This window comes from Eleginops maclovinus, chromosome 9 (assembly GCF_036324505.1).
Source record: "Eleginops maclovinus isolate JMC-PN-2008 ecotype Puerto Natales chromosome 9, JC_Emac_rtc_rv5, whole genome shotgun sequence".
Classification (NCBI taxonomy): Eukaryota; Metazoa; Chordata; class Actinopteri; order Perciformes; family Eleginopidae; genus Eleginops; species Eleginops maclovinus.
The window spans coordinates 27,281,154-27,297,229 of NC_086357.1; the positions used below are offsets into that span (position 1 = coordinate 27,281,154).

Here is a 16,076-nt window from a genome sequence, read left to right on the forward strand (position 1 = left end):
ATGTGACCGTGCTGTAGCTCCTTTATAGCCCAACATTAGCCGCCTTTAGCTTAGCGGTGGTGACGTGAAGTCATGTGACCGTGCTGTAGTTCCTTTATAGCCCAACATTAGCGGTGGTGACGTGAAGTCATGTGACCGTTCTGTAGCTCCTTTATAGCCCAACATTAGCCACCTTTAGCTTAGCGGTGGTGACGTGAAGTCATGTGACCGTGCTGTAGTTCCTTTATAGCCCAACACTAGCCTCCTTTAGCTTAGCGGTGGTGACGTGAAGTCATGTGACCGTGCTGTAGCTCCTTTATAGCCCAACATTAGCCACCTTTAGCTTAGCGGTGGTGACGTGAAGTCATGTGATCGTGCTGTAGTTCCTTTATAGACCAACATTAGCCTCCTTTAGCTTAGCGGTGGTGACTTGAAGTCATGTGACCGTGCTGTAGTTCCTTTATAGCCCAACATTAGCCTCCTTTAGCTTAGCGGTGGTGACGTGAAGTCATGTGACCGTGCTGTAGTTCCTCTATAGCCCAACATTAGCGTTTTACTTCATAAATCCTAAAGTGGTGTTAATGCTTGGAGGTTATCCTGCTGATGAATGGCAGCCCTTGCGATGCTAACTTCCGGGTCAACCTACAAAAACAGTTCCTCACTGCACCACTAATGTAGAAGCTGTTTGTTTTTTCTCACTTTACTTTTGTTAAATTCATAATAAAAACACAGTCGAGCAGGACATACTGACATACATCTATGCAACATGATAAAACGTGCCTTAATCTCGCCTGATGGAACAACGGGCTGCATGTGCTGCTTCTCTTTGATTATACACATGCATCCAGATCATGCCGCCTCTGCAGTTGCTGGACTGGTAAATCCATCTTGGGGTTCTCTGTGGCGATAACATCTGGCTCACATCTGTTTGTTGAGGATTTAGCTCCATTTAAGTTGCTTTTTCCATTCAGCTGGCCCATACTCTACACCAAATTAAGCCGCCACTGATGGCTCCACATGACATCATTGGTAGTATATGGCTTGAGAAGCAGAGAGGAGCGACAGAAAAGGAAAGGCTAACAGAAGGTACTCTGGCTTTCTGACCTTTGTACACACATTTTGTACGGCACACTGCAAAAAGCTATTTTCGAGACATGCAAACACTGTAAAATGCTCAAGCAAAAGACAAATAGATGCATATAGAATGTCAGTACTGCTTTATATCATACAACTGATCTTTAAATTCAATATGTGTATTTTGAGGAAGTAAACTACCTGAAATTGGTGCGACCGTACAATTTCTCTGGCATAGATCATCGCTATCTACCACTACTTGTCCAATTTGAAGGGAAATCCTTTGCATAGTGGCTTCAACACTTATGTTAGTTCAACAGAATGACACAGAGCTGCTCCATTCTATGCTTTGAAAAAACATGCCATTACACTATTTCTTTTGGAGTGGAGCTGAACCACTACAGGCTTTTTATTGCACATGTTTTACTTTTAACATATATTGAATTAAATTAATTTTGTTATTCTGCTGAATTACATATTTTTATTGCACTTTTTAATTTACCCTGTTTTGTATTAATAGTTTAGCTTTTCAAGGTTTCAAGGTTTCAAGGTTTCAAGGTTTTATTTGTCATATGCACAGCAGATACAGCGTATATGTTGGCAATGAAAATCTTATGTCGCGTGCTCCTCCAACAACTCCACATACATGGTGCAGATAAGATAATAAAATAGTGCAAAAAGAGAGAAGAATATTTACAATAACAACAATACAGATTTGAGGATGTGAAATATATACATATGTGGAATACATTGAGAGTATTTAAACACTTTACACTGTTGAATGAGGAGGTATGGACAGATGCATATATTATGTATAGCAGATGTATATAATATATAGATATGTGTACTATAAACAGATATGTATGGCAGATGTGTATAATATATATATATATGTATGTGTGTACTATAAACAGATGTGAGTAGTCATTCACAGAGCTCAGGAGTTCAGTAGTCTTATAGCCTGTGGTATAAAACTGTCTCTGAGTCTGGTGGTCTTGGTCCGGATGCTGCGATACCGTCTGCCAGACGGCAGCAGACAGAACAGATTGGTGCTGGGGTGATGGGGGTCCTTTAATATCCTACCGGCCTTCTTCCTACACCGCTGGGTGTAGAGGTCCTCCATGGATGGCAGCTCCGTCCTGGTGATGTGCTGAGCAGTTTTCACCACCCTCTGTAGAGTCTTACGGTTGAGGGCGGTGCAACTGCCATACCAGGCGGTGATGCAGCCAGTCAGGATACTCTCGATGGTGCACCTGTAGAAGTTGCAGAGTATCCTGGAGTCCATGTTGAACTTCCGCAGCCTGCGGAGGAAGAAGAGCCGCTGTCGAGCCGTCTTGGATATGACCCTGGTGTGATGTGTCCATGTCAGGTCCTCACTGATGTTTACCCCGAGGAACCTGAAGCTGCTGACTCTCTCCACAGGAGTCCCGTCGATGGTGATGGGTGTGTGTGCCTCTCTCTGCCTCTTCCTGTAGTCCACAATCAGCTCCTTTGTTTTGCTGACGTTGAGATGGAGGTTGTTGTCCTGGCACCAAGATGTCAGGGCTCTGACCTCCTCTCTGTATGCCGTCTCGTCGCCGTCTGAAGCTTTTGATTTGAAATCTAAATCATGCACCTGTCACAAAACCCTATTTACCCCCAGGACAAAAAGTCTGCCACAAACAAAAGTTATGTTTCATTTTTAAAAGAGCATCAGTTCCCTTTGATTCAAACCCTGGCGGTCAGCATGATCCTATCAACCTGCAACCTCCAAAGCAAATCCGTAAACTGCAGTTCATTTACTGGCTACTTGAAGGAGTCAAATATTGCAATGTCCAAAATGAACATCACTTAAGCAAATATACTTAATTACCCTCCAACGCTGTGCATGTGTTTGTGGAGTAAATGCGAACTGTTCAAAGTGTCCACGCTGCAACTCTGCAACTCTGCAGGTCTGTGTTAAAGCAAGGAGAAAACTTAAAGGCAATTCTAGTATAAGACACTTTTCATTACGGGGACTATCTACGACACGTCTGCAAAACTGCTGAGTCATTGGGGATGAGGGGACCCATGCTGCAAGGTTTCAAGGTTTCAAGGTTTCAAGGTTTCAAGGTTTTATTTGTCATATGCACAGCAGATACAGCGTATATGTTGCAGCTCCTATATCTGTTCTCTATGTGCAGCTCACTGACGGTCTTTGATTTCTGGATGCTGAGAGAGCACTTTCTGCTGGCTGTGAATAAACTCCATGAACCCGGTACAATATATATTTCTGTATATTATAAAAGTGCAATGTGAACTTGTTTTTAATTAACTGCTGATATTTATGTTGTTGTATTCATTTGTTAAATGAACTGTATCTGTGTTTATGTTTTATTGCCCGTTCGCTTTAACTTAAGTTTATAAATATACTTTTATTATATTTTTTATTGCACATTTCTAATTTAATTTATGTTTGTATTAATATTAGTATTTATTTTATATCATTAAATATTTTATTGGATATTTTACTTTTAATTAATATTTGTATTTATTTTATATTTTATTTTGAACTTGTCAGTAGGGACTTGGACTTGGGACCGAAGGGTCGCCGGTTCACGTCCCGATCGGACCAAAACAAATATGGAGTGAGCTGGTAGCTGGAGAGGTACCAGTTCTCCTCCTAGGCCACTGCCGAGGTGCCCTTGAGCAAGGCACCTAACCTCTATCTGCTCCCTTGGCGCCGGGTACCTGGCTGCCTCTCTGCTCTGCCACCTCTCCTCTGCATGTGGTTGTGTGTGCATGTATTTCCTCTGTGTTTGTGCATGTATATCCTCTGTGTGTGTAATGTGTGTCAACACAACAGAGAAGAGAAAGCAATTTCCTTGTAAGGGATTAATAAGTCTTCTTCTTCTTTTATATTCAATATTTTATAGATTATTTTTACTTTAACTTTTTATATTAATAATGATATCATGTTAAATTTTATTGTATAATTTCAAAGCACATTTTTATACCAGCTTACGTTCATATCTATATATATAGATATATATATATAGCTTATTTTATTCTAAATGGAGCAAAAGTCACAAAACCCAATTCCTCCTCTGATTCTGTGTCATTTGCAAAGAAAGTGTACAAACACCAAAGTGCTGCACACTGCACAGAATGTTAAAATGATGTGTATTTAATTTCTATGACGCTCATAATGTCTCCATGTTGGCAGAGATTGAAGCAACTTGAAAAGGTCTCGGGTTAAATGATTGATGAGTCATGTTCTGTGCAGGTCCGTAGTGTTTGTGCACTGAAGCATAGATCCTACAGAGACTCTCAAAGGTCAACATTTAGTGTAGCTCTCTTTTAGAGTATAAATAATGCATTAAAACAAATGTAATCCTGCTTCTGAATATTGAAGTACGCTGTATGTTGACATTGTTTTTAGTTTTTGCATCAATTTTATATTTCCCAGCTCTTAAAACTCCTTTTATTTTCATTTTAATCCCAAAATCGAAGCTTTACTTTAAGGTTCAAGGTTTTAAAAGGTGGCAAATAAATTGGGTTATAATTATAACTGTGTAAGTTTGGCACTTCCTTTAATTCATTTGTTGCTTTTAAAAGGTTTATGGGTTAGTTAGAACTCTTATTTTAGGCTTAGGGTTATAGTGCAATGGAAATACGTTATAAAAATACGTTGAAATACGAGAATAAAAGGAGTAAGAGTTGCTTGTTTGCTGGGAATCTTTTCCAGATATAAGCATGCAAATAGAATCTACTTGTACTTCCAGCTCTGAGTATCATGCATTTCTGCTTTGCACCAGCAGAGGAGGACAGCAGCTTGTCTCCTCACACTGGATCGCTCTGTGTTAAACACTGCAGAGAAAGCCTCAGCGAGGGACAGTCTGCTATTAGTCTTTCTTTACTGCTGCGAGGACGTGGTGATCAAAACCAAGGGAAACTGCATTTATTGGATCTCTGCTGTCGTCGGGGGGTTATTTATCTCAGCACTTAATCCCCCCCTTCAGTAATCTTTGGGATGTGTCAGAGGAAAAATAGAGAGGAGGAAATACTTGTTGTTCTTCTACTCCTCAGCCACAGATTTATTTGAAACAGGTCATTTTACTCTCTGAAGGACACTGAGAGAGATCCACCTTTCCTCCATTTTCACAAAGCAATCATCTGCCTCTCTGGAGCTCCAAAGACAGAAGAGTCCTCTCCTGCTGATGTTCAGGTGTATATCAGTATGTAGTGTCTCTACTTTAAAGAGTCCTCTCCTGCTGATGTTCAGGTGTATATCAGTATGTAGCGTCTCTACTTTAAAGAGTCCTCTCCTGCTGATGTTCAGGTGTATATCAGTATGTAGAGTCTCTACTTTAAAGAGTCCTCTCCTGCTGATGTTCAGGTGTATATCAGTATGTAGTGTCTCTACTTTAAAGAGTCCTCTCCTGCTGATGTTCAGGTGTATATCAGTATGTAGTGTCTCTACTTTAAAGAGTCCTCTCCTGCTGATGTTCAGGTGTATATCAGTATGTAGTGTCTCTACTTTAAAGAGTCCTCTCCTGCTGATGTTCAGGTGTATATCAGTATGTAGAGTCTCTACTTTAAAGAGTCCTCTCCTGCTGATGTTCAGGTGTATATCAGTATGTAGTGTCTACTTTAAAGAGTCCTCTCCTGCTGATGTTCAGGTGTATATCAGTATGTAGTGTCTCTACTTTAAAGAGTCCTCTCCTGCTGATGTTCAGGTGTATATCAGTATGTAGAGTCTCTACTTTAAAGAGTCCTCTCCTGCTGATGTTCAGGTGTATATCAGTATGTAGTGTCTCTACTTTAAAGAGTCCTCTCCTGCTGATGTTCAGGTGTATATCAGTATGTAGTGTCTCTACTTTAAAGAGTCCTCTCCTGCTGATGTTCAGGTGTTTATCAGTATGTAGGGTCTCTACTTTAAAGAGTCCTCTCCTGCTGATGTTCAGGTGTATATCAGTATGTAGTGTCTCTACTTTAAAGAGTCCTCTCCTGCTGATGTTCAGGTGTATATCAGTATGTAGCGTCTCTACTTTAAAGAGTCCTCTCCTGCTGATGTTCAGGTGTATATCAGTATGAAGGGTCTCTACTTTAAAGAGTCCTCTCCTGCTGATGTTCAGGTGTATATCAGTATGTAGCGTCTCTACTTTAAAGAGTCCTCGCCTGCTGATGTTCAGGTGTATATCAGTATGAAGGGTCTCTACTTTAAAGAGTCCTCTCCTGCTGATGTTCAGGTGTATATCAGTATGTAGTCTCTACTTTAAAGAGTCCTCTCCTGCTGATGTTCAGGTGTATATCAGTATGTAGCGTCTCTACTTTAAAGAGTCCTCTCCTGCTGATGTTCAGGTGTATATCAGTATGTAGTGTCTCTCGTTTAAAGAGTCCTCTCCTGCTGATGTTCAGGTGTATATCAGTATGTAGTGTCTCTACTTTAAAGAGTCCTCTCCTGCTGATGTTCAGGTGTATATCAGTATGTAGCGTCTGTACTTTAAAGAGTCCTCTCCTGCTGATGTTCAGGTGTATATCAGTATGTAGAGTCTCTACTTTAAAGAGTCCTCTCCTGCTGATGTTCAGGTGTATATCAGTATGTAGTGTCTCTCGTTTAAAGAGTCCTCTCCTGCTGATGTTCAGGTGTATATCAGTATGTAGTGTCTCTACTTTAAAGAGTCCTCTCCTGTTGATGTTCAGGTGTATATCAGTATGTAGTGTCTCTACTTTAAAGAGTCCTCTCCTGCTGATGTTCAGGTGTATATCAGTATGTAGCGTCTCTTTATTTTTCTCATACTGCCTGTGCTGCAGCACCTCTTTTCACCCTCTGGCTGAAACCAGAGCCCAGTCTGCTCTGATTGGTTAGCTGGCCGGCTCTGTTGTGATTGGTTAACCGCTTAGAGATGTCCCGCCCCCTTAGTTTTGGAGCACTAACCAATAGGAGCGGGAGTGTTGCAAAGTGCACAGCGCCTATAGAACACACTAAAAGAAAGAGAAAACCCCCAAAAGCCTAAAAGGAACTCTTTAAAGGTAACCTTAATCGCTAACCCTTCTTTAATGAAATTAGTTCCATTCTGCTGCTAATTTGGTAATTCAGACTTCCAGTTTAATTGGACCGAAGCCAGACTGACTTTTTGTTGCCTATGTTTTTATACTGATAGCTAAAGGATGTGATATTATTATTATTATTATTATTATTATTATTATTGTTGTTGTTGTTGTTGTTGTTTCTAAAAGGCAAACCGTTTATGTAAAGTCTTGCACACGTCACAAATAAGTAAATAAGTTGGGCAAAGTATATATTCTGCAGGTTTGAGGCAAAGTAGTGCAAAGTAGTCCCTGAGAAAGTGGCGTGACGCACACTTCCGCGTGAGGACTTTGTGATGAATCGATGCATGCGGAGCGCGCGCACCTGGTCGAGAGCAACAGCAGTGTCCGCGAGGTGAGGACTGAACGCGCTCGTGAGGGGGGATTTTAATGCACAAGGAGTGAAATGTGTGTCGGATTACAAACTATGAGGAGCTTTTCTCTCGTGCTCCTGCTGTCTGTCCTCCACACCTGGTAAGTGGCGTTCAAGGGATGTCGGATAAATCACATTTCCTGCAGAAAACTTTGGCTCTAAGTTCACCTGAAGGACTCCGAGTGGGGTTTTAGTTTGGTGTGCATGCAGTCTGCGGAAATGTGTCTCTTTGCCTCCACAGCTCGCTCACAGTGCAGTATGAGGAGGACTATGAGGATGTCACTGTGAACCAGATGCTGGCTCCCAGGTCTCAGGAGAGCGACGCCACGGAGATACTCAACAACCTGCTGAAGGAATACGATAAGAAATTGAGACCGGATATCGGAGGTAATTCACGTCCTTTTTGTTTCAGGTGCATGCTGTAAATCCACCACATGCATGCAGCTGTTTAATAAATGCTATGTCCAGGATTTGGATGCTTACAGTTACTTGTTACCTGTGAACAAATGCAATCATTAACCTAATCTGAGGATCACAATATACCATCAGGAGTCAACAACTAGGAAAAATCGTTCTGTTGCCTAAAAATGGAAGAATTGTAGTTTTGCATCTAGAGTAAGAAGTAGACTAGTAATCAGTTACCTGTAAATGAATGTAAACGGACGCTTAATGTGAGTATCAGTGACTTTAAAAACGAAGAAACCGAGATATTTAGGATCAGACATGATTGTATTGATATGAAAACCTGCCTTTCATGAAGCAGATTCACTACTCAAGCAGTAACACTGAAACACATGAGCACATACTACAGTTTGAAAAAAGCAGAAACCCCTGACCTGTGTAAACCTGCAGCAGGTGTTAGAATCTGATCTGTGAGGAGATGTGTTTCTGTCAGGCTGCACAGATTCTGTAGTTCAGGGCAAAACCAATATCTATAGCTGCAAGAATTCGGCAACTATGTCTTTGAATGCCGTTTTCATCTCCTCAATTGTGCACATTGTCCAGTTTCTCTGTTTTGTATCTTTTGAAATACAGAAAAAAGACAAATAATCAGTTACTATTCTGATAGTCTATAAACAACAAGTCATCGTTTACGAAAGATGTCTTTAAATGCTGTTTCCAGCTTTCAGAGGTGGAGAATTGTTCTGCCTTTCTGTTTGAATAGGACTTTAAAGTGAGTGTTTTTGTACATCTAAAGACATACTCTTGATCTTTGTGAAATCTTTGACAGTTTTTTCCTGACATTTGACCCTCCAACGGCCCAGAGAAAATAACCTAATTTATAGAATCTTTTTTTCTCCATTTCTTTACATCGTTCATTCAAACCAGCTGTTAGTAAATGCTAAATAATGACAAGTTGAGGAAAATATCCAGAGCTGCAAACATTGGTCAGCAGAAATGTCTTCAGGTAAATCATTAACAAAGGTGAGTCTTTGTCGCATGAAATCAGGCGTTGTTTCAAACGAGGTGAAATTCACTTTTCAGCTTTTTTTGTTTATGCTGACCTCCAGCAACAAAGGTCAAGACGCAGCTCATCTGCATATCCTCATGAATATAAATCACGTTTAGAGGACGAAGCTTTAGTTCAGGAGAGAGATGAGGAGTTTTATAATTCAGAGACTCAGCTTAAGTTTGAGATGTGAGAGAAGGTTGTTTATGCGGAGCTCCTGCAGGCTACCTGAACCAATCAGGATCCAGAGTGAGAGTGATGGTCATACCCATATGGGTTGTGATCCAGTGTGGCAGAAAAAAAAGCACAATTTGACTTTTAGCCCATTTTGCAACTTGCTTCTCCTTGGTAACTTATTTTTATTGTTTAGCTTAATCAACTTTTTGGGTAAATCAGCTGTGCTTTTTCCCCCAAAATGGAAACCTGTCTGTCCCCAATAAGGTCCTGTTCTAATAGAATAACTGTTACCTTTTACCAGTCATCAGTATCTGTATAGCATGAGTGTGTGTGCAGCTGTTGCACATATACATCTGTTACTATGGATACCAAGTCAGTAAAGCTCTGTGTGGCCTTCAGACAGAAAGGGAAATATTGCCGCCACACAGGAAGTCCTCGAAGGGTCGATTCGCTCGCACAAAGAGGGGTGGAAAAGACCTTCTGAGGCCGTCCTCAGAGAGATGATCCCTCTCTCTTCCTGAGTGCTACTTTGACTCCATGACCCTCTCACTATCGTCTCCTGAAACACACCTGGGGGTTTTATACTTCCACTCAACCTCTGACCACTCAGGTGGTTTTATTTTTCACTTCAACTGATGCTCCAAAGTCTTTCGTAGTACGTGAAAACAGACCTCAACGTTTTATGTTAGACATGTATAGCACGGGTCCCCAGCACCTAGAAACTGCCGGATGCTAACTTGCATACGTTGGGTAATTTGCACAATTAGCATAAGTTGCATTAATTAGTTATGCAGACAATAGCTGAAACATGGCCTGGCTGATTTGGACTATTTTTTTTTAGGTATATTGAGGATGTTGAATCAATTCCGATCTTTTTAGGATAAAAAATGCATTTTTAGGTCTCCTAAATCTGTAAATCGATCCAAATTTCATCAAAATCAGCCCATAGAGAGTACAAATGTGGCCCTTTTCTTAAAACTGCCCATTTTGATCCTGAAAATGTCAGAAACGGACTCAGAATCCTCAATAACCTAAAATACCTCTCAGAATGTCCAAATCTGCCAAGCAGTTTTTTCACTATTGTCTGCATATTCCAAATAATGCTAATTAACGCAACATCGTGCTAATTGCCCAAGATATTCTCGTAAGCATCCAGCCGTTTCTATGTGCTGGGGACCCCTACTTTATATTTCTGGCATTCAAACTTTAGGGGATAAGGGATAACGTTCATACGGACATTAGTTACGTGCTCTCCAAAATATGAAAATAAATAATCCAAACGTTTTTAACGCTGCTTTTTGACGGAGGAAAACCAGTGTTTGTTGTCCACTGCTGCCCGTTAAATTGACCTTACTTCTCCCCGCAGATTGATATGACTGCGCATACTCCCATTGTCCTCCTTAGCAACGGTCTGATATCCTTAGCAACGGTCTGATATCCTTAGCAACGTTCAGCTAGTCATACAATAGTAGACCACAGAATGTTGAAAGGTAAAAAGGGACATTGTAGATGGCTTTTACCCAGAATACATATGTTTTGGATTTACTGTTAGTCATTGTTCATTATTTGAACCATGTTTTTAATAATGAAAATGATGAGGTGCACCGTTGAGCGATGGAGGACAAACGTGAATACTGATGCTGACCGAGTTGCCCTACAGGAAGACAACAAAACATCAGAGAGAATACATTCTGTGTCATTCCCGCTCAGCCTTTCAGTACATTTAATCTGTCAAACAATATTAACATCGTGTCGAGGGAGTTCTAGAACTTTGTGTTCATCAAGTATTACAGATGTTGTCATATTAAGGGCATATTTAATCTCCTAAGTGCTTTCAGAGGCAGAGCTATATTTTAAAAGTTGATTCAGTTTTTGCTCCGTTTTTGGTCTCATTTTTAAAAGAGCGTCACAGCACGAGTTGGAAAATATCCGTCCTACTCCCATGGTCCTCCTTAGCAACGCTCTGAAATCCTTAGTAGGGCTGCAAAATTCCGGGAATTTTCAAAGATGGAAACTTTCCATGGGATTAAACTGGGATTAAACTGGGATTAAACTGGGAATTCAAACTGGAAGGTTGGCTCTTCATTGGGAACTTCAATACAGTTGGGGAAAGTATATTTTAGCATAATCTTGACTTAAACAAACAGATGCCATTCAAGTATATCCATGCCATTCCTTCCATAGCACACTGCTTACTGCATGGCTATTGAGACCACACCCCCTACAGGCAACTGTGCATTCCTCCATCACATAGGATTTCTAGAAGACTGGACCACACTTTTGAGCCCAAAGCACAGGAGTATTGAAGCCACATATTTGAAGCTGTGGACTACACAAAGTGAAGTAAGGTGTGATGGTATTATAGGGTAACACATTTATCTCTGCTGGAGTTGTTACCTCCGCGACGAAAAGCGGGAGAAGATGGATGGATGGATATCACATACAGATGCATTCATCTAGTGGATAGCTAGCTGATAACTTAGAAGCTAAATACGCCATAGCTAGCATCATTCATTCTCCATCTACGAGGCACTCTCATAAAGATGCTAGCTACCTCAAATGTGACGCTGTTTTTATCTGCCTCCTGCCAGATGTTTTGAAGATCATTCCAGTTGTTTAGCTAGCCTAACTATTTATATATCTGTTCATGCCATTGCATCAATTCCCAGTTAGTTCCCATACATTCCCATTAATCCCATAGAAAGTTTCCAATCTGGAATATTTCCAAAATTTCCCTAGCCTAACTTCCCATGGAAACTTACCGAAACTGTTCCGCCCCTTTGCAACCCTTAGCCACGGTCAGCTAGAAAACAGTAGTAGACCACAGAGAGAAAAAGGGACATTTTAAAACGACTCTTGCCCCGAGCGTGTGCTCGATCCTCTACTGTTATTCATTCTTCATTAACCATGTTTTCCCTAATTCACTTTGTGCTCTGCTTTTGGTTTCATTCTTCAAAGAGCGTCACAGCCTGAGCTGGAAAATATCCGTCCTAGAAAAGGTGATGTTGTCTTGGACGTGACTTTGTTTCATTCCAAAAAGATATACTGTTTATAGTAAAACAGCGAAGAGAAAAAGGGGGTTTCACACTGTGGATGTTTTCCCCCACTGCTCAGTGTGTCAGAAATGAACAAAGTCACCTTTTTACAAAGCTGCTTTAGGGACTAGATACACACACACACACACACACACACACACACACACACACACACACACACACACACACACACACACACACACTCATACCCACTGTATTTGACTCCTCCCTGGCTGACTAAATCACCTTTTATGGATCATTTCAAATAAATGATGATTAATAGGATATTGGCTCTTTATAATTATCATCTTTATTATCCTGACTTTAAACAACAGATAATGACTGTTGGGGGGTGGGGGGGGGAGCTGGCCCCTTGGATGGCAGATGGTGTGCTCAGTTGACCTTGTCCTCTGGAGTTTTAATGAATGTGACTTTTTAAAACAGCGGAACATCGAGAGGCTTTTCCCCACCGGGCCGGAGGTTAAGAGGTGTTTAGAGACAGTCCTCACTAAAGGGAAGAATATCTGAGGAGGGATTCAGCTGTGAGACGTCTTCCTGAAGTTTTGTTTCCAGGAATATAAAGAGCAGTGACTTTAAGTCGGCTTAAACGACTGTAGAAGAAAGAAAGATATAGCTTTTTCATCCCATTACTAATGAGCGGTTTGAAGCAGCTACATAGTGTTAGCACACTTGAAGTGGACATTATTCCTCACTGTCTTTAAAGAGGCCCTTATTCATTTTATTTCACAGTTAATGTGTTATTCACTTGCTGTTTTTTGTTTATAGTGAATGTATTATTATTTAGTGTTGTATTTAAGTGAGCTACATGAGTTCCTATGCTTTTATTCTGAAGGCATGTTTGGGCACCGGGTGATGAGGACAGCTGGTGTAGTTGTATATATTGGAGAGGTGGTGGTGGTGGGAGTAGAGAGCTGGTTTTTTTTTACCCAGGGTTATTCAAGCCACAAGGAGAAGTCGCATGAAAGGCTCAAGAAAAGGAATCGATTGGAAATGTGTTCATGGTACTTTGGTAACGGAAATAAAGGCACAAAGGGAGATTCTTGGATCATTTCCCTGCGTAAGAATCGCTGACTGGTGCCTCAGCAGCAGTTTTACCTTTAGTTAAGGATCTGTTTTATTTCTTTATGATTTTGGAGCCCCTATTTTGTTTTGGGGGTTTTCCCTTTCCTGTAGTGTGTTATAGAGCTTTTAGTGCATGTAAATGGTCTGCAAACGCTGAAATCCATGTGTTTTTAGCCTTCTCTCCCACACACTCCCCCCGATACATGAGGATCCTTCATAGCAAACTTTAAGTGGAGCACAGGAATGGCACACTACTTAAAGACAAGATAAGATGGACCTTTATTAATCCCTGTGAGGAAATTCAGGTAGAAATGTGATAAAAAGATCCTACTAATATTATATACAAGTTGGAAATCAGTGTCCCAATGAAACTACGTTCAATAAAAAGTAAGATTAGTGGGAAAGGAAATAAAACAAGACAAGAAAAAGTAGAAACAAAGAAGAGCTGCTAAAACAGGCTGCCACTAACCCGGCGCCAGGGCTTTTATACAGAGATGTTTGCAGAATGTAAATCCATTTTACTGCACAGCTGTTTAATGCTTGATTATGATTGGTCATCTTTGATATTCCAGAGGTCTGTTATTTAGACGAAAGAGGAGCAGACTGTTGCTAAGGAGGATCAAGTGCATCCATATTACTCCACAGAAAGAAGTCTGGTCTATTTAACGTCAGCTTTCCACAACAGAACATCAGTGTTCTCCTTCAGGAAACACTGGGGAATACTGAATTGAGTCGGGGTATTTTATAGGAGAATGATTGCTTTGCGTCTGGATCCTGATCACCCTGTTCTCTTTGCATTAACGACTGCCTCGCTGCATGTTTCCCTTACTTAAAGCACTTAAATAATATCAACAATAGGTACCATTTTCATAAAAATGTTAAAGATTAAGCCAGGAAAGTTAATGCAGCTCCAGTTCACTGAGTTCCTGTGCAACTCTCTGATGGACTTGTGTAAAACCCCTTTATAATTACAATAAAAGCCGATTGTTTTCTCCATTGTGTGTGTAGTGTCAGGACACCAGCTCATCACCCCATCACAGTAATATAATACAACCGTTTTCACAAGAACATAAAAAAGCTTTTGTTGGAACCATCACCTAGAACATGTTTTATAAAGGATTCTGTCAAACTGCACTCTGCAGATGACAGTCATGGATTGATGTGACTAACGCATGATGCGTTCACTTCTAGTAATTAAGAGCTCTCGGGGGGGGGGGGGGGGACACTTAGGCACCAGTTAGATATTTACCAGTTGGAAGTGAATTTTCAAAGCATTGTTCAACATGTCAACTACATCTATAATTTAAAACAGACTCCACCTTTACTCCATACTCTCTTGTTTGTGTGTCTCCACCGCTATCTAACGGAGGCTAATGTTGGGCTATAAAGGAACTACAGCACGGTCACATGGCTTCACGTCTCCACCGCTGAGCTAAAGGAGGCTAATGTTGGGCTATAAAGGAACTACAGCACGGTCACATGGCTTCACGTCACCACCGCTAAGCTAAAGGTGGCTAATGTTGGGCTAGAGGAACTACAGCACGGTCACATGACTTCACGTCTCCACCGCTAAGCTAAAGGAGGCTAATGTTGGGCTAGAGGAACTACAGCACGGTCACATGACTTCACGTCACCACCGCTAAGCTAAAGGAGGCTAATGTTGGGCTATAAAGGAACTACAGCACGGTCACATGGCTTCACGTCACCACCGCTAAGCTAAAGGAGGCTAATGTTGGGCTATAAAGGAACTACAGCACGGTCACATGGCTTCACGTCTCCACCGCTAAGCTAAAGGAGGCTAATGTTGGGCTATAAAGGAACTACAGCACGGTCACATGACTTCACGTCACCACCGCTAAGCTAAAGGTGGCTAATGTTGGGCTATAAAGGAACTACAGCACGGTCACATGACTTCACATCACCACCGATAAGCTAAAGGCGGCTAATGTTGGGCTATAAAGGAACTACAGCACGGTCACATGACTTCACATCACCACCGCTAAGCTAAAGGCGGCTAATGTTGGGCGTGATGGCGTTTAGTCATCTCATTTAGACTCTTGTTAGCAACTGCCCTTTTTTTATTCACCAGTTGGGTAATTTAATTAGAGACGGTTTTTATGTTTCTTTATGTTTGCAAAAATTCTTAAGCTAAATTTATTTTAGCTAAATAAATGGACCTTATGGGAGGTACAGTTGTATGATATTTATACGCTGAGGGATATCTTTTAGTTGCAGAGTTTAACGTTCACTACAGAGCCCTTTTTTAAGTAGCTCTGGTGTCTCGCTGCGTAGGCTACTGGGTGACAGATGATCGGCCGTGGTTCCGTTAGCCCGAGGGAAGTGATCTGTTCTGCTTTTTGAATATTTCAGAGCCCCTTGGCATTTCTTCCAGTAGTAATGAGCCTGGTCTGTTAGAGAAGACGATACAGTCATTATTCATTATTATTCTGCAGCTCGTTGGAACACCAAACAAGAGCACGTGTCATCTGGACTTCCTGTTAGGTCATGTGATTAATGAATAGACAAAAATGTGAAGAAGAAGATACTCCTGCGAGAAAGAACTAAACAAGTCCCAGTTTGAGAGAGTAGACAGTGATAAAAATGTAGTCTGTTCCCGAAGGTTTTTTAAGGGAACTAAAATAACCTGTGATTTAGGGTTAGAGAACCAGGGAAAAGCGCTATATAAATAACTATTACTATTATTATTATTATTACTATTATTTTTAGGTGCCGTTAGGAATAATTTTGGGCCAAATGAAGGAGTTAAAATAATGACAAAAAAATTGGGACATTTTTTAAAGTCAACATTTAGAAAAAAATCCAGAAATTAGAAAAAAAAGTCTTTTTTTTTAGC

At 40.9% G+C, this 16,076-nt stretch overlaps 1 protein-coding gene across 2 annotated transcripts in view; it reads left to right on the forward strand.

Moving 5' to 3' along the window:
• Positions 1–6,968: 6,968 nt before the first annotated feature.
• The window catches only part of LOC134869035 (gamma-aminobutyric acid receptor subunit gamma-3), a 47,208-nt gene continuing 38,100 nt past the window's right edge, over positions 6,969–16,076 (forward strand). Inside the window, exons 1-3 of one of the 2 annotated variants that reach the window (XM_063890432.1) lie at positions 6,969–7,047; positions 7,328–7,578; positions 7,719–7,864. In XM_063890432.1, coding sequence (XP_063746502.1) covers positions 7,511–7,578; positions 7,719–7,864 — 214 coding nt within the window. In that variant the 5' untranslated portion in view covers positions 6,969–7,047; positions 7,328–7,510. The remainder of the gene's footprint in view (positions 7,048–7,327; positions 7,579–7,718; positions 7,865–16,076) is intronic. The other variant, XM_063890433.1, reaches the window with a different exon arrangement.